Here is an 18,527-nt window from a genome sequence, read left to right on the forward strand (position 1 = left end):
AAACAAACATCCAAGTCTCTTATCAAGCACGGAGCTCTCTGTGGCTGGCTATTTGGTCATATGATGCATGTGCTTACACCTGCTTTCCAGCAAGCACTGTGCTGCACTGACTGGGGGGAGTGGAGCAAGGGGTGTGGGAGGGTGTTGGCACAAAGTACCCACCATGGATGGGTGTGGAGGAATAGCTGGGTTCTCAGTATTAGACCTGACTCTGTGGTTGCTGGCTCTAGGTCCCACCTTTCTCCTCTATGGGGAACAGACTTCTGAAGACAAAAGGGAGAGCTTTCAGTGAGACATGAAGACAAGGAAAAGGAAGAAGCCGTATGAGAGGGTTTTCTCACTTTCAGGCTGAGGTAGTTGTGATTCCATCACTTGGCACATTTTGTTGCTTGAAAGAGACGGGTAACTTCTATCAGAGACAGGCAGGCTGAATAAAACACATCAAGGTACACTCTCCTGGTGGGCACTCAGCAGCTGTGAAGGAGTCTGCAGGAGCCAAAGAAACAGCCAGAGCCCTGAAGGCTGAGTATTGCTGGCTGCTGGGAGTTGGTAAGGGCGGTAAGGTCATTTATCTGAATTCATTTTAAAAAACCCCCCTCCCCAATCTATGCATTGTTAAGCCAAGAGGAAACTGAACTCACTTAATTTGAAGCATCTATTCCACATCCTTCCCATTTTTTGTCAGTGCTGTTTGTGTTCTTGATGTCTTCTTTGGTGGTACTTGCTAATCTATCTTTTCTATGTTGTTTTGGAGTTATATTTTAATTATTTCTGTGTGGTCTGTCTGTGCTCATTGCTTTACTATTTGCCTACTATAAACAGCACAGAAAAGGGTCTCTTCTGTCTTCCTGTTCCCTTGGTAACTTGTGTGATTTACTGTGGGAAGATGTGGTCAAGGTGATGGATTTGATTGCAGCTTTGCTCTAAAGGAGGTTTCTGGTCTCCTTCAGACAAAGTTTCTGTTTCTCTAGACTCCTTGTCTAAAGGATCTCTCATCAAGGATGACTGCACAGTAGTGGCAAATTCTTTGCCATGCTGCCTTTGCTATATAGAAACATCACCTCCACTTGGCCTTGGTTTGCCTTGGGTTTGCTGCTTTTTGTCCAAATGCTGAAGTTCTCCAGGCACAGAGATGTGGGAGATGATGGTGTTCATGTGAGCAGAAAAACAAGCATCAAGTTTGGAGTTATCTATTTAGTTCTGGCACTTAAGCGTGCATGGGCTCTGTGATTCATTAGACCCAAAAAGAATGTGCTCAGCAGGGAGACCTCAGCTAGAAAACCTAAATAACCTTCCTATGCCATTTCAAACAGATGTTAAGCAGGCTGGTAGGGAAGGATTACTGTGTGGAACCCCACAGGGGAGGCAGGGATATTGTGCCCTCATGACCTTCTACGCTTCTCCCTTTCACAAACCCCAGTTCTGTTCTGTAAGCAGGACTTTCACATGTCATTAACTGACGGTGCTGAATGTCAGGAAGGGACCCAGCACTGTAAGCTTTTGTCCTTCATTCCATGTCCTAGCCTGATTGGAAGCACCTTTACATCAGCCCCAGTGAAATGTTATCCCTATGAGAGGGATCTCTAGAGGGATTGATGTGTCTGAAGGTTTACTCAGTGCTGGCAATGCTGTGCTCTTCCTAAGTCCATTAGCCTATAGGTGATACATTTCCACCACAAGCATCTTCCTCATTACATTAGGAAATGTTTTCACTTTCTCCATATTTTCCAGACCAAGCGTTCCCCCCTCCATCCCCCAACAAGACTGGACCAACCGAACTTTTGGGGACAGAAGCCCATTGCAGGATGGCTCGGAAGATGAGTATCAGTGAACTGGAGGACCAGCTTCTCTGTCCCATCTGTCTGGAGGTCTTCAAGGAACCTCTGATGCTCCAGTGTGGACACTCCTACTGCAAGTCCTGTGTGGTGTCCCTCTCATGTGACCTGGATAGGCAGTTCCTATGTCCTGTGTGTCGCCAGGCTGTTGACTGCAGCAGCTCACCACCCAACGTGACACTTGCCCGGGTCATTGAGGCACTGCAAGTCATGGGCGAGTCAAACCCCACTCAAGAGTCCTGCCCGGTCCACCACAACCCCCTCAGTCTCTTCTGTGAGCCTGACCAAGAAGTGATCTGTGGGCTGTGTGGCATCATCGGTGCACACCGGCAGCACAAAATCACACCAGTCTCTACTGTCTACAGCCGCATGAAGGTAAAGGCTTGGAAAACTAACAGCTGTTCATGAACAATGCCAGTGAGTGTGTTATAGAGACAGCTGTGAAAAGGCACAGGGCTCCCAGTAAGCCAGCAAGGAAAGGTGTTTGGAAAAGTGGGGTTTTTTTACCTTCCTGACAGTAGATGTGATAGTTGGAGCTTCTGTACTGAGGCTGGTTCTCTCCAATGGTGCATCCCTTGTTGAATTTTCAGCACAGGGATAGAGTGTGTGTGCATGTGTGTGTATGTGTGTGTAGGAGTGTCTGACAGGCAAGCTGAATGCAGAGGTGTAAGAAGTCAGGCACCCAGGGCAGCTGTAATGCACAGTGGCATTAGTGACTTCTGGCTGCCATTATGCTGTGTTTATGTGGCTGTGGCAACAGCTGCTCTTTTTTCCCCCGAGGCAGTATCTGAGACTGTTACCCCAGTCATTCCAACTTAGTTATGCTGCTGGCTAAATGACTCCTGAAACTTAATGAATAGGAACTAGAAATCCACCAGGGCCCCCAGCTGGCTGGTAGTTGTCCTACAGCCAAGTAATCCTCAACCTGAGGTCTTCTTTCCTGAGGTCTTGTATCTTCTGTGCTTCACTGACCTCACACTGCTTTGAGGTGCAGGTGAGCACTGATTTGCGCTCAGAGCAGAAGCTCCAACAATTGCATCTGCTGTCAGGAAGGCAAACAAAAAGCTTTTGCAAACCAGAGGCTTAAGTTCCTCCATTAATAGAATCTCTTTTTGGCCTGGAGTTGAATTCCAGCCCCATACTTTGGGGAAGGCCAGGTTCAGAATATAAATCAGGCTTATCTCAAGTATAAACTAAACATCCCAGAAAGCTATCCCTTCTTAGAAAACAGCTCAGAAAATGATCTTGTCAGATAAGGGGCTATCTCAATTCCATCTCAGTGAATCTAGAGCAGATGTGCTCACTTTCTGGCCTAGAGATCTGATCACAGGGCTTACACAATCTGAAAATGGGTGTCTGTTTTCTCCTCTGTCCTGACATTAATCTCTCTGTCACCTGGATTAAGTTCTTTAATCTCCCTGGTGCACTTTTCCCTCTGGAAAATGGGGAGAATGATACTGCAACAGTCCTCAGGGACTGGGAGAATGAATTAGTTAATATTTGGCAAAACAAATTGGAGTAGAGGATGGAGTGTTGGCATTGCACCTGAACCATAACAGGGAGTACGGGAGTTTAATGGGTTACAGGAAGGAGTGGCCAGCCCTTCCCTGTTTACTCCGAGTCCTTTCATCGTGGGTGTTCAAACACCATCAAAAAGACCTGGAAGATAAGAACTGAGATAAGCTACCCCAGGGACAGCTGGGAGACAGAACTGCTGTTACACAGGCTGCAGGCTGGACACAATGAGCTCAGCTTTTTGAGGTAAACAGGCAAGGTCATGGCTAGCCAGTCATGTGAACACCCAGGAATGGAAAAGCACAACCTTAGGCCCCAGCTCCTTTCAGCTCCTGACACCAGAGAGATAAGAATGCAAGGCATAAGAAACATGCTTTGTACCAGGCACAGAGCCTGGCTCCTGGCTCCTACTTCAAAGTGAGCTGTGTCCAGGCTGTGTCCATCCATGGAACCCTGGGGCCTGACTCTTTGCTATGGGCTATGATTCAGGAACCAGAATGTGCCCGATTAAGAACAGAGTTAAGTGCATGATTCAGAGCTTTCTCTGATCATTGTAAATGAGGAATAACTTCACTGAATCCTCCAGTGAAAGCATATATGGAACATAGGATGACCATCCAGACCACAGGGGAGGAGTTACTTTTCAAACAGGATGCCCTTAGCAGAAAGACTCACTGGCTTTAGGGTCAGTGTTGCACTGTCAATCTCTGTGCAGTTTGTCATAACCCCCAAATCCTCTTGAACAGATGACAGAGGAAGGATAGTGATCCATGTCCATAGGTCAAGCTAAGGGAAAGGTAGTGTATGCCCCATGCTCTGCTTGTTTAAAACACCTTAACTATAAGCCTGGTATGGGGGTTTATAATCCTTTTAAACAGATTCATAGATTGCAAATTGGGAAATATTGCGAACAGCAGGCAGGACAAAGAAATCACTGTGGGGTAGAAATAAGGGGCTTGGTTCCACCAGGGAAAAGGTGATCTTAACAACATAGGGCTTGTCCACATCCCAGGCCTTCTCTCAGTAGAAGTCCTTCCAGGAGACAGCAGCCATCACAGGGAAGCCACCAAAGCATATTCATTAGGGCTGTGTGAAGCTTTGGGTGTTGATTCGATTTGGAGGAGATTTGGCCCGATTTGGTGCCTGAATCTCTGAATCCAAATCGAATCAGGAGACCAGTTAAAAGGTCTGAATTGATTCGAAGCTCTCCAAATTGATTTGGAAAAGCATAAGTGACTGGTAGGGGGTGCATGGGGTGCACATGGTCCCCAGTGGGGACGGTATCCCCTCTCACAGCCGATACTGATGCTGTTGGTAGGGCTGGTGCCCACCCCCACCCCAGGGTCAGCGGCTTCTGCGGGTGCCCCACCCAGGTTCAGGAGGCGCCAGTCACTTATGTGGAAAAGATTTAGAGAGCTTTGATGATTTGGGCAGTCCCCGCTTGCTGCAGCAGGGAACTGGACCCAAACTCCATGCTGGTAAGTAGGGGGTGGGGGAGGGGAGGCTGGAGGAGGGGAACATGAAGGGATCCCTGCCAGGTCCCATCCCCTGCCTGCTCCCCCAGCCCTGCTGAGTGCCCCCCAACTCCTGCCCGCTCTTCCAGCCCCACCCCTTCCATGGCTGCTCTGTTTGCTCCAGCTCCCAGCCCTTTAAAAAAAAAGAAAAAAGCTACCACTCACTGGCTGCTGCAGTGGCCTCAGGGCTTCTGGGGCTTGTGGCAGAGCTCTCCACGCAGCGCAGAGCAATGCGGGGCAGCAGGGATCATCCCTTCACCTGGCAGGAGCCAGTGAGTCAGGGCTTTTTTTTTTTTTAAGGGCTGGGAATTGGGGTGGGCAGGGCAGCTATGGGGTGGGGGACTGGGAGAGGGGGCAGGGGGCTCATTGCAGAGCCCCCCACGCAGCAAAGAGCAGTGGGAGACAGTGGGGATTGCCCCCCTGCGTGGCAGCATAATGAATGGGGACTTTTTAATTTTTTTTTAAAGAGCTGGGAGCTGGGATAGTGGGCAGGGCAGCCATTGACAGCAGGCAGGGGATGGGGCCAGTTTGGCGGTGGCTGACTCTCCGAATCAGATTTGGTTGAACTGATTTGGGACAGAGATTCGAATCACTGAATCAAATCACTGTCCCCCGAATTGGCCAAATCCGAAGCGAATACTAGGGGCTTTGCACAGGCCTAATGTTCAAGCCCCTGCAGTTGGAGCTATGCATTTCCACTCCCACTGCAGTGCCAGCAGGAGGCACAGTGCACCCTAGGAGGCCCCACCTGTTAAAGCTGCTTTGGCAGCTAGGAGAAAGCACGGGCAGGTTTATGCACACTTTCTGTCAGCTGCCAGGTGGTGGCAGAAGCTTGCCATTCAGAGAACTGGCATTGCTCTGCCAGCAGAAAGAAGAGGTTATGCCACAACAGGGGACCCTTGAGATCCAGCCAAAGCTGTGAGGCACCACAGAAGCTGCATTGGTGTGCACACGTTCTGGTGGCTTCCCTGTGGTGGCTGTTCTCTGTCTACAAAACTTCTGTCAAAAGAACTGTCCACCTCTGGCCCTGCTCTCCCTAGTGTAGCAAGGCTCTAGTCTAGTCAGGCTGTGCAGAGAAGGACTTTTGCTTGTAACCAGTCAGATGGCTGTGGCCAGCTCTAATAGCACCCCTCTCCCCACTGTGAAAATGTATTCTTTAAAACAGGGAAATGGGATTTGACAAATGGGATTTGACAACCACAAAAATTGGATGGGGGCTTGGAACAAGCATTTATATAAAAGTCCTATCAACTTTCATTTATTGATTTATTTTTATAAACTGACAGTATTAGGCTGATGGTATCCTTTCACTGTGCAGCTTAGTATGTTGCTGCACGCATGTGTTATACATTGTATCTTGCAGCATATCTTCTGTCACCAAGTGAATTTAGCTCTTGGGCCCGTAATTTCCACATCTGCGGATTCTTAGAGATTTGGCGATACTTGAACATTGCAAGATCTTTGTGTATTTTGGCTTTTTTATGGTTTGAAGGATTTGGATTTTGGTGGGGAGTGTTGCATTTCATATACTTGTCTCTTGGGTTGCCACTATAATGCAGCCACCTCTGGAGTGGAATGCAGCAGCTATTTAGCAGTACACATTCATGTAGGAAAGAAAAGAAAGAAGATATTTTATATAAATAAGCCTATAGGAGGATTCTTAAAAGGACAGAACATTATTTCCCTGTTCAGAGTTTGCCCTGATTGCTAGCATTAAGAGTATATAAGTAATATGATATTAAAAGGCCTATTGGTGGGCTAGGGTAGAAGGAATGTAAGGTTATGAATTCATTCTCCATTTAGCCCAGAAGAATATAATCTCTTAATGCTTTATATCCTGTTAGTGAAGCCATTCTGGGAAGCCAGTGAGCAAAGGAACATGGAACATGATTCTCCATAAGTGAAGCCAGTTCCCTTCCAGGGCAGGCTGGCTTGCACAAATGAGACATGATTGGGCTCCAGAACCAGATCTGGGATATGTGAGCAACCTGGCCACTCCTTTGGTTGGAGTGGTCTTGGGCAGAAACTCCTGTCTAACAGAAGCATGTACTTCCTTTGCAGGAGGAGCTCTCTGTGCTGTTAACTGAAGTCCAGCAGCAAAAAAGGAACCTGGATGAACACATGAGCAAGCTTGTTAACAACAAAATTCGAATTGCGGTGAGTGCAGGGAGGAGTCAGCTTCCCAGCGTTTGTAGCCGGGGCAGCCCCATATGTCATCACTGCTCCTGACAGGTTAAGAATTATGTGCATCCTATTAGTTTCTTATCCTAGCTACCTTTATCTTAGCCAGCTTGTTTGCTTATATCATCTGCTTGGTATGTCTTATGTCTTGTCTCTTAGATTGCAAGCTGTCAGAGGCAGGGGCTTCCCACCATACACTCATACAACACCTTGCATATCAGAAGCTTGACATGATTGGTCTTTGGGTGCTCCAGCAATAAGAACAGTAAATCCTGTAGTTCCTTGTGTCCCACATTGGGAGCAGTTCTTCCTTCTGTCTCAAAAGTCCCACCAAACCAGTCTACATAGTGCCAGCCTCCCCTTGTTTCCATATGCTTTGGCTGAGTGTTTGGCAGGTGAGTAAGCACCTTGCTTCCTCAAAATAGCGGCAGGCAGTTAATCCTCCATTCCTGCTCCTTGTGGGGGAAGGGATTTGTTATTCTTTCCACAAGCTCTGAATTAAAAATATCTATTTTCTAGTGATTGTCTCTTGTGGCATAGAGCCTCCTGGCAGGAGTTTATGCTGGCTGCAAAATTCATTGTTCAAAGCTGGTTTGACTTAATGTCCTTGCAGGTGAGATAACACTGGTGGAAAACACCCTGGCCAGAGCTGACTTTCCAACAAGGTCAATACCGATAGTTTATATTGCTAAAACATGGAAAGTGGGGAGTCAATAGACGGGCTAGATTTGGCTTGATGCTCATTTTCCTTCTGTTAATCCCTTTGAAGGCATTTTTCCATATTGGGCATCACTTCCTGGCCCTGGAAAATGTGGTATTCCCCTATAGCAGAGGTGCATATGACATCCAGCGTATGGCACAGGGAACACTTGCACAGACTCTGCCTTCTCAGCTGAGTCTAAGCTGAGTGAGTGAAGCAAAAGCTTTCATTCCAGCCTTGTTTGCATTTGGGCCAAGGACTTAGTTTCCCTCAGGGGAAAAGTGCAATTCAGGGGTAGCCAGACTTTGTCCAAGCAAGGACATCAGGACTCTGGGCTTCCAGAAGGCTGACAATGTTTGATTTTTTTTTGAACAGATATACTATATTTCAGAAACAGCCTCTACAGGCTACAGGTCCTAGCATGCTATTCCAAATAAAATGGAGAATGACATGCTGTTCCTTATAGGGCCAGATCCTATTAGACCTATTAGGCAGGTAAATGCTTGAGTTCCTGAAAAACTGTTAATGTAAAAGATGCTGATTCCTTCTCCTCCTTACTGCTTTTTCGTCACTTAAGGCTAAGATGATGGTGTGCCACAAAAGTAAACGCAGGGATTTTCAGGGACTTGAACAGGATTGGCTAGACTTGCATTTAGGTGTCTAATTCCACTTAGATGCCCAACAGGTGGAATAGGATCTAGTTTGTAGTATTCATAAGTTGCTTTTGTTTGTTAGGAAGTTAGGCTGTCTTGTAAAAGACAGTGACCTGCATTTCACCTTTGGTCTGCCTTAGGGTCTGCTGACAAAGAACTTCCTGCTGAGCTCTGCTTAGCAGAAACAGGCCAATCCACCCTGCCCCTGTCACAGGGTTTTTCCTGCCACTCTGGTAACTTGCAGTGTCCCTGCAGAATGAGTCAGATGTCTTCAAGTGGGTGATCCGGAAGGAGTTTCAGGAGCTGCATCACTACATCGACGAGGAAAAGGCCAGCTTCCTGGAAAGCACTGAAATAAAGGCTGCTCGCCTCATTGCCTCTATTGAGTCCCACGTCAAGCAGACATCAGACACCCTGACGAAGTTAAAGGAAGTAGAGAGTTCATTAGAGAAACTCAACAATGAAAGTCAGTTGGATTTCATTCGGGTAAGTCTTCCTGTCAAGGGAATATATAGCCAAAGCCTGGAGAGGGGACAGCCTCCTCAGCTCACAGGCACATTTTCCCTAAGTATGCCCCTGGGAAAGCAGTCAGTTGAGTTGTTCCCATGGAGTTGAGTTGTCCCCATGGAGCTTCCCTGGAAGTAGAAATCCAGCTACTCTCGCAGGTACTCTCCCAGGCATCCCAGGTACTCTCCCAGGCATCCCACTGATAGAGGAGAGAGCGAGGTATCCGACTCCTGCTCCCATGAAGAAAATAGAGCCACAGACTTCACCACAATTTCTCCCTCCCCGTCAACAACAGGAAAAGATGGAGTTAGGTAGCCCCACGTATCCTGGCAACGAGAGTGGAGAACTGGGCAGCTTGCCATGCCTGCCTAGGGCATAGTGGTATAAATAATCGAGCACAATTCTGTTTCACTGGACCCTGTCCGGCCTTCTCGTCACACCATCTCCCTTACACCACCCACTCCCATCCTGGTCCCTGAGTTCTCTTGCTCTCTTGTCTGTGAAGCTTCCAGTGATCCTTCCAGCCTAGCAGTAAGGGGAGGAAACATTAAGATTCATCCTCTGGCACCTGGGTCAGATGGGAGCATGGATTGGGAGTGAGCAAGAGTGCTCTAGCAGGCAGGCTAGGGTATACCCATGCTTTGAGACCCCGTGATGCCTGAAGACCCTGCATATTCTTGAATGTGTGGCTGGGGCTCTGCCAGCACTAACTTCACTTTTGTACATCTTGTGTTTTACAGAAACACGGCTCAATCATCTCCAGGTGAGTGATGTGCACCCAAAACATTTCACTCCCAGTAAACCCTCCTTGGATCCTGCTGTGCAGTCATGACAGCTGGAACCAGAAGTAGGGAAACATTTCCTAAGAATGGTTATGGACTGTGCCTATTCAGGGGACTGGTGTGAATTATAGAATCATAGAGAAGTGGGGCTGCAAGTGACCTCTGTAGATCATCTAGTTCAAACCCCTGCCTGAGGCAGGTTCAGCCCTATCCAGACCATCCCATATAACCATAATCTAAACTTTACAGGGTTGACTACCAGCAACCCTGACAAAACATAGACCTAGCACCCTAACCTGCCATGGGTAAAGCATAGGAACCTTAGCAGACCATGTCCTGTTTCTATCAGATGTTGTCAATATATGCTCAAGATGTCCTGGGTAGAGGTCCATGCCCCTTGCTACAGAGGAAGGCAAAAAATCCAACAGTCCATACCAGTCTGATCATAGGGTAAAATTCCTTCCTGACCCCAAATATGGTGATCAGTCTAAACCTGGGCAGGGGAACAGGACCCCCTATCCAGGAACCTGTTTCTTTGATCCCAGCAGGAGTACTGGCAAACCCCAGTTAAAGTCCCTAGCCTGGGGACCCAATGCCTCTGGAAAGACTTAAAATCACCTTGACACATATAACATAAAGGGTGGCAGGGGGTGGGAGAGAGAGTGTGGACACCCCTAGCAAAGCCTAGAAACATGGGAAATACCTATAGTAGAACATAGGCATAGCTATCTATGCCTAGATCATCCCCGACCAGTGCCTGTTCAGCCTCTTCTTGAACACCTCCAGTGGTGGAGAGTCCTCAACTAGTGAAGAAGTCTTTTCTGGATATCTATTCTAGACTTACTTTGCTGAAACTTTAAGCCATTGGTATGTGTCCTCTTATCTTCAGCAAGAGAAAAAAGGTGCTTTCCTTTTTATTTATGGCAGCCCTTCAAGTATTTGAAGACTAATATCATATACTCTCATATACTATATGTGCCTTTTCCACAAGCTGAACATGTCTGGCTCCTTCAGCCTGTTCTTGTATGACTTCTTTCAAAGCCCTTTATAATTTTTGTTGCCCACCTCTGGACTCTCCCTAACTTTTCCACATTCTTTTTAAAATTTAGAGCCCAGAACTGCACACAGTACTCCAGATAAGACCTTAGCAAGTGCTGGGTAGAGAGGCACTATCATCTCCCATACAGCGATCCCTTTAAGCTGCATGGTGTGCGCGGCTGCGCAGGCGCGCTCATGTCGCACTGCCAGGCATGCCTGCGCAGCCATGCACACCATGCAGTTTAGAGGAAACTGTTCCCATGTCTTGTATCTAATGCTTCTAGTGATGCATCCCAAACCTACATTTGCCTTTTGTTTGGCTGCATCATACTGCAGACTCAAACTGAGTCTGTAATCTATTAGGAATCCCAGATCCTTTTCCATAGTGCTGCCATCCAGCAAGGTGTAACCCATTTTTGTTTTTATGTTTTTTGAATATTCTTTCCAAGGTGCAGCATTTTGCATTTGTCAGCACTGAACTTCATCCTATTAGCTTCAGACCAATTTCCAATATGTTGAGCATCTTCTGAATTATGCTTGTATCCTCAAACGTGTTCACAGTCCTTCCCAGTTTTGTGTCATCTGCATACATGCTCAAGAAGCTTTCTATGCCTGCATCCAAATCATTAATAATACATTGACCAGTACCAGGTTCTGGACAGACCCCTGTGGGACTCAACTCAAAATCTCCTGCCATTCTGACATGGATCCATTAATAATTATTACCCTTTGCTTGCAGCTATTGAACTAGTTATCTACTCACCTTATAGTAGTTTTATCTAACCCATATTTCTCCAGTTTGTTTCTGAGAAGGTTGTATGGGACCTTGCCAAAAGCCTTGCTGAACTCCAGATACGCTGTATCTACAGCATTCCCTTCACCCACCCAAGTAGTTACTTTGTTAAAGAAGGAGATCAGGTTGCTTGGCACAATTTGTTTTTCATAAATCCATGCTGGTTGCTTGCAATCAGCCCTTCTTTCTCCAAATGCTTGCAAATGGCATTATGCAAGACATGCTCCGGTAACTTCCTGGGTACTGAGGTGAGGCTAACTGGTCAGTAGTTCCCCAGGTCCTCCTTTGTGCCTTTTTAAAAGAGAAGCACTATATTAGCCCTTTTCCAGTCCTCTGGTACCTGGCCTCTCCCATGACTTCACAAATATCATTGCCAAGGGCTTTGAGATCTCCTCTGCCAGTTCCTTCAGGACCCAGGGATGAAGCTCATATGGCCCTGCTGACTTGAATTAATTCAGACCCATCAAACACTCTCTGACCATCTCTTTTGTTATCTCCTCCTTCATCTTGCCCCCTTCCTTATCCAGATAATTCCTATTAGGTGTCTGGCTGAAGCTTAATTATTTTGTGAAGACTGAGGCAAAGTAATGGTTGAGTAGCTCCACCTTCTTTGCACCTTCAGTTAGGAGTTCTCCCTGACTTGTTAACAGAGGACGCACAGCTTCCTTGGTTGGTTTTTTCTGGCCAACATACTGCTAGAACCTGTTCTTGTTGTCCTTAACCTCCTTTGCCAGGTGCAGCTCGTTCTTTATCTTTGCCTTCCTGATTTTGTCCCTGCAGGTTCTTGGTGTTTTCTGGTATGTTTCCTTGGTGACCTGCCCATTCTTCCATTGCCTGTATGCTTTCCTTTTGCATTTGGGGCATTTCAGAAGCTTTTTGTGCAGCCATATTGAGATACTAGGAACAAGGGGGTACAGCCGAATCTTTTTTACTGCGTTTCATGCTCTTACTGAATACTGCAGTTAAGATGCAAGAAATTTCATAGACATTAGGGCTGGAAGGGACCTTGGAAGATCATCGAGTCCAGCCCCCTGCCCAAAGGGCAGGAAGTCAGCTGGGGTCATAGGATCCCAGCAAGATAAACATCCATTTTACTCTTGAAGGTGTTCAATGTAGGTGCTTGAACCACCTCCGCTGGCAGACTGTTCCAGACCTTGGGGGCTCGGACAGTAAAGAAATTCTTCCTTATGTCCAGCCTGAAATGGTCTTGCAGGAGTTTGTGACCGTTCGACCTTGTCATTCCTTGGGGCGCTCTGGTGAACAGACGTTCCCCCAGATCTTGGTGGTCACCCCTGATAAACTTATAGGTGGCCATCAGATCACCCCTGAGCCTGCGCTTTTCCAGGCTAAAGAGTCCCATGGCTCTCAGCCTGTCATCGTAAGATCTGTTTTCCTGACCTCTGATCATGCGCGTGGCTCTCCTCTGGACTCTCTCAAGCTTCTCCACATCCTTTTTGAATTGTAGAGCCCAAAACTGGATGCAGTACTCCAGCTGCGGCCTCACCAAGGCCGAGTACAAGGGGAGAATGACGTCCCGGGATTTGCTCGAGAAGCATCTATGGATGCAAGCCAGCATTTTGGTCGCTTTACTAGCCGCAGCATCGCATTGGAGGCTCATATTCATCTTGTGGTCAATGATGACCCCCAAGTCTTTTTCTTCTGTAGTGCTAACCAATGTAGCACTGCCGAGCCTATAAGGGTGCTGCAGGTTTTTCCTCCCAAGGTGGAGAACCTTGCATTTTTCGGTGTTAAACACCATGAGGTTCTCGTCTGCCCATTTGCTGAGCTTGTCCAGGTCAGCCTGGATTACCCACCTATCTTCTGGCGTGGATGCTTTGCCCCAAAGTTTGGTGTCATCGGTGAACTTGGCCAGTCCACTCCTGACTCCAATGTCCACATCGTTAATGAAGATGTTGAACAGTATGGGTCCGAGGACAGAGCCTTGAGGGACCCCACTGGTCACAGGGCACCACGATGAGTGACTGCCATCAATCACAACCCTCTGGGTCTGACCACGAAGCCAATTTCCCAGCCAGCGGATCATGGTGGAGCCAAGGCCACAACTGGGCAGTTTTGCCAAGAGGTGATCATGGGATACCAGATCAAAAGCTTTTTTGAAGTCAAGATATATGACATCAATGTCTTCTCCCTTGTCCAGGTGATAGGTCACCTGGTCATAGAAGGAAATGAGATTGGCCAAACAAGACCTACCTGCAACAAACCCTTGCTGGCTGTCCCTTAGAATGTTAGCCTGGGCCAGTCCCTCAAGGATGGCCTCCTTAATAAACTTTTCTAAGATCTTCCCCAGGATAGAAGTCAGGCTAATGGGCCTGTAGTTAGCCGGATCCACTCTCCTCCCTTTCTTGAAGATCGGCACCACATTGGCCTTCTTCCAGTCTTCGGGCACTACACCAGAGCGCCAGGAGTTCTCAAAGATCTGTGCCAGGGGCTGGGCTATGACGCTCGCCAGCTCCTTGAGTACCCTGGGGTGCAGATTGGCAGGGCCGGCTGACTTGAAGGTATCCAGCTTCTCAAGATGTTCCTTCACGGGGTCAGCATTTATGGAGGGTAGGGGATCCCCATCACCCGGATCTCCCTGTCCCATAGCAGGCATGGGTGTCCCATGGAACTGATGAAAGACTGACGCAAAGTACCTATTTAATAGGTTGGCTTTTTCCTGGGCGTCAGTTGTCAGTTGCCCCATCTGGTTTAGCAGGGGTCCAACATTGCCCTTGCTTTTCCTCCGGCTCCCCACATATCTGAAAAAGGACTTTTTGTTGTCCTTGATGCCTGAAGCTAGTTGGAGTTCAGTTGCAGCCTTGGCTTTCCTGGTTTGGTCCCTGCAAGACCGGACCAGCGCGGAGTAATCCTCCTTGGAAGTGAATCCCGTCCTCCATCCTTTGTAGGCTTTCCTTTTTAGCCACAGTAGGTCCGCTAGGTCTCTGGAGAGCCAGGAGGGCTGCTGTGCCTTCTTGCTGCCTTTCCTCCGTGTTGGAATAGATTTAGCTTGTGCACTGAGGATCGCTTCCTTGAGAAGCAACCACTCTTCTTGAACTCCCATGTCCCTGGGGTCATGGTCCCTGAGGGCCTGACCGACTAGCCTCTTGAGCTTGTCAAAGTCGGCTTTTCTGAAGTCAAGGACTTCTGTGTTGCTGACTGACTTGCCAGCTTTACGGCGGATGGTGAAGGTGATCAACTCGTGGTCGCTGTCACCCAACTTCCCATCGATCACTAGGTCACCGATTAGGTTGTCCCCTGTAGCCAGTACCAGGTCAAGCAGCGCTTTGCCTCTCATTGGCCCATAGACTTCTTGAGTCACGTAGAGGTCATCCACGCATGAGAGAAAGCTTTGCGCCCACTCAGATTTAGCTGAGTGATCTTCCCACGAGATGTCCGGGTAATTGAAGTCACCCATGACAACCAAGGCCCTGGAGCAAGCGGCCTCAGTCAGTTCCCGGGCGAATTCCTGGTCAAGCTCGGGACTTTGAGTGGGAGGTCTGTAGTAGACTCCCACTGTTGTGTCCCCTGTGCCGAATTCCCCATGAATTTTTACCCAGAGGGTCTCTAGCTGTCCATGCCGGTTGCCAACATCAGCTTGCAGGGACATGTAGCTGTCCTTCACATAGAGGGCTACACCCCCGCCCCTTTTGTCAACACGATCCCTCCTGTATAGGGTATAGCCCTCTATACCCGTGGTCCAGTCATGGGTGGAGTCCCACCAGGTCTCCGTTATCCCAATGACATCATATTTCTTTGTACTGAGCAGGAGGACGAGCTCGTCCTGCTTGTTGCCCAGGCTCCTGGCATTAGTGTACAGGCAGGCAAGTGTGCCCTTGGGGGCTCTTGCCTTTCCCACAGACTGTGCCAGGGCTGGGGCAGGGGTGGGCTTCCTTAAGTGCCCCCTTAAGTGCCTTGGCCCGTTGGCTTTGCAAGGGCCGTTCAGCAGGCCAGCAGGGGCAGTAGTCCCCCCATCCCCCAGCGGGCTTAGTTTAAAGCCCGGTGGAGCAGGTCAGCCAGCCTGGCTGAGAAGAGCCTCCTCCCCAGGGGAGAGAGGTGGAGTAGTACGTCTTCTAAAATTTCATCAGGTAATACTGGCATAATAAAGAGACAAGATCAAAGATACAATATAAAAATAGAATAACAATGAGGCAAAAAAATCAAGAAACTTGAATTGTGGAAGCATTGAAATGTGTGGCAGATGTGGCAAACGCCAGTGACAACAATATTCATCGATAAATAAAGAGAGAATATTTTGCAAGGGAGTGCAGATCATTTAGGCAAGCGGAAGTCATTCAGGAGAAGGAAGTGCCATCAGATAACAGTAAGCCTCTGCTACTAGGAACTATATCTTCAACAGAAGAATCAAAACTTGGTACAGTAATATAAATCTTAATGGTCCACTCAAAATAGACACTGAAACTGTAGTTACTGCCATCCCTGCAAAAGATTATGATCCATCCTGGGTCAGAGATATAAAAAGGTCAGATAAAATTCTCAGAGGACAAAGTAATGCGGCATTAGAAATGTGTGGCCAGTTCAAGGGGAAATTAGAAAAAAGAGAAAAAAAATTGCCACACTCTGTCTTTGCAATACAAGGTTCATCTTCAATGTATTCCACCTCAAGAAGATCAGCTACCAAGGAGACAGGGTCAGAGCATGAAAATTAACCTTCTCAAAGAAGTCATCATAAAGATTCACTTAGACATGGGAGCTCTAAAAAGGTTAGAACAAGGTCTGGAAGACTAAGTAGAACTCTGCAGAGACTTGACCTTTAAACATCCATTTACAGTTTTAGGTATACATATTGTTTGGTTGGGACAGCAGTGTAAATAGTTTTAAGGATTACAGTTTGTTGTTAAACTTTTGTAATATTTTGTAAGCTTTTGTATTTTGTTCTTTGTAAAGAAAGGGAAATGTGAAGTGATAACAGAATCCTGGCCCTCCACACCCAGTAGCTGGGCTGTACTGGGGGGATTGTAATAAAGATTGGACAGTCTCTGGAGGGAGCCAGATTACAGCCATACTGTGGCTGCATGTGTCTTTGTCTCCCTCACACCACAGGTTCCATTCTCCTAGATAAGAATGGCATGGTACCTACACACCCTCCATCTGGCATGGTTTAGGGTACTTACACACATGTGGGGAGCCTGCTGCAATGCGCTAGAGATCCAGAGCATTGAAGCAGACTTGATTAATCGAGTCTGCTGGAGCATGTAAATTGATGTACTCTGGCAGCCTCATGTGTCATGTGTATCAGTGGTGCAGTGTGCCTCCGTGCTGAGAAAATGGTGATGGTGCACTTTCAACTAAAACATATTTGATGTGCTTTAGTTCAAAGCACCCTGCCACCATTTTCTCAGCACGGGGATGCGCTGTGCCGCTGATACACGTGACATGTGGGTGCTTTTAATTAGCTCAGCTCACATATGCTTAGTGCCCACTCTTTGGCCCAGCTACCCAACACCAACTGTCTGGAGTGGGAAGTGCAGCTCCCACATGGCAGCTAGAGCAGCCAATAAGATCCTGGTAGTTTTGCCTCACATGAACACTCGCAATGTTCTTATCAGACTCTGTGGTGTTTTTCTCTCAACGCTATTTTTCTTCTAGGTCAGAGCTTCCCCAGCTGAATCCACTGGAAGGGACTTTCAGCGCTGTCTCCTTCAAGCCAGGCTTCCATCAAGATGACATCAAGATGACTGTATGGAAACGTCTGCATCGCAGAGTCCTGCCAGGTACCATGCTGTCCATACTAAGCTGCCTGTAGCATGTCCTATACCCGCTTGTGCACCCACCTACAGCTTGAAGCAGGGTATCTATAAACAGGCTCACAGCCTCCTGGCATTTGCCAGATTGCCTGGGTCAGAATACATAAAAGTGTAGTCAGGTACATATGTAAAGCTTTATCTGACATGGTCACAATCCTGCATACCTGAGAGCTCAGGGGCAGGAGTGCCACACCCAGGCCTGGTCCATTAAACTGATTGAACTCTGTCAGTGCTCTCTGGCACGTGGCCAGGCCTGCCTGTCTTCTCAGAGCATCCCAAGTCCTGGTCTTGGTCTAACCCACAAACTGCTTGGGGTTAACTTGAGCCCAGCCTGTCTGCTCATACACTCGAGCTGAGTGGTTTACCTGGGGCCAGAAATCCTAGATGCTCAGATCTCCCCCTGCACTTCTGATTACCCTGTGTTTCTTTAGCTCCAGAAACGCTGAAACTGGATCCGGCAACTGCACACCCTCTACTGGAGCTGTCCAAGGGAAACACAGTTGTGCAGTGTGGTCTCTATCAGCGCCGGGACAGCAATCCTGAGCGCTTTGACTCCAGTAACTGCATCCTGACCAACAAGGGCTTCTCCTGGGGCAGGCATTACTGGGAGGTGCTAGTTGGCATCAAGAGCCACTGGCGCCTGGGCATCATCAAGGGGACGACCAGCCGCAAAGGGAAGCTGAGCAAGTCTCCTGAGCATGGTGCGTGGCTTATTGGCCTGAAGGAAGGTAAGGTCTATGAGGCCTTCAATACTGCACGCACCACACTGCCGCTCACAACTCGGCCCCAGCGCATTGGCATTTACCTACACTATGAGAAGGGTGAACTGACCTTCTACAATGCGGACAGCCCCAATGAGCTTCTCCCCATCTACACCTTCCAGGCAGAATTCCAGGGGAAACTCTACCCCATTGTGGATATGTGTTGGCATGAGCGGGGCACCAGCTCCCTGCCCATAGTGCTGCTCACACCCTCCATGATCCGACACACACGGTCTCCTGACAGAAGCTCTGACCCAGAGGAACCCACAAAGCTATAGATCTCCATGCAGAAAGAGCCCCTCACTCCTGGGAATAGACTCACCTTTCTCTGTGTGGTGATCTACTGCCAGGGAAGGGGCTATGGCCTACACTGTTCTCAGTTGTCCAGTCTCAGGATTGGGAGTGACATGGAAACAGGTTCTTTATCCATTAAGGGCAGAGAATAGGCATAAACCAAAGCAGCCTGCCACATAAGTGAATTTG

The 18,527-nt window shown here is 48.0% G+C and overlaps 1 protein-coding gene across 2 annotated transcripts; it reads left to right on the plus strand.

The window, feature by feature from the left end:
* Positions 1–1,805: 1,805 nt before the first annotated feature.
* TRIM50 (tripartite motif containing 50) lies at positions 1,806–18,322 on the plus strand. Of its 2 annotated transcripts, XM_090025763.1 has the most exons (6): positions 1,806–2,210; positions 6,926–7,021; positions 8,654–8,884; positions 9,646–9,668; positions 17,126–17,250; positions 17,715–18,322. In XM_090025763.1, the coding sequence occupies exons 1-6, from the start codon at positions 1,806–1,808 to the stop codon at positions 18,320–18,322; spliced, it is 1,488 nt and encodes a 495-aa protein (XP_089881889.1). The 2 variants fall into 2 exon arrangements, with proteins under 2 accessions (XP_089881889.1, XP_089881888.1); XM_090025762.1 differs by lacking the exon at positions 9,646–9,668 and having other exon boundaries at positions 8,654–8,888; positions 17,086–17,250.
* Positions 18,323–18,527: the final 205 nt, after the last annotated feature.

The sequence above is a fragment of the Crocodylus siamensis genome, chromosome 13, assembly GCF_052110815.1.
Source record: "Crocodylus siamensis isolate JL-2025a chromosome 13, ASM5211081v1, whole genome shotgun sequence".
In the NCBI taxonomy this organism is placed as follows: Eukaryota; Metazoa; Chordata; order Crocodylia; family Crocodylidae; genus Crocodylus; species Crocodylus siamensis.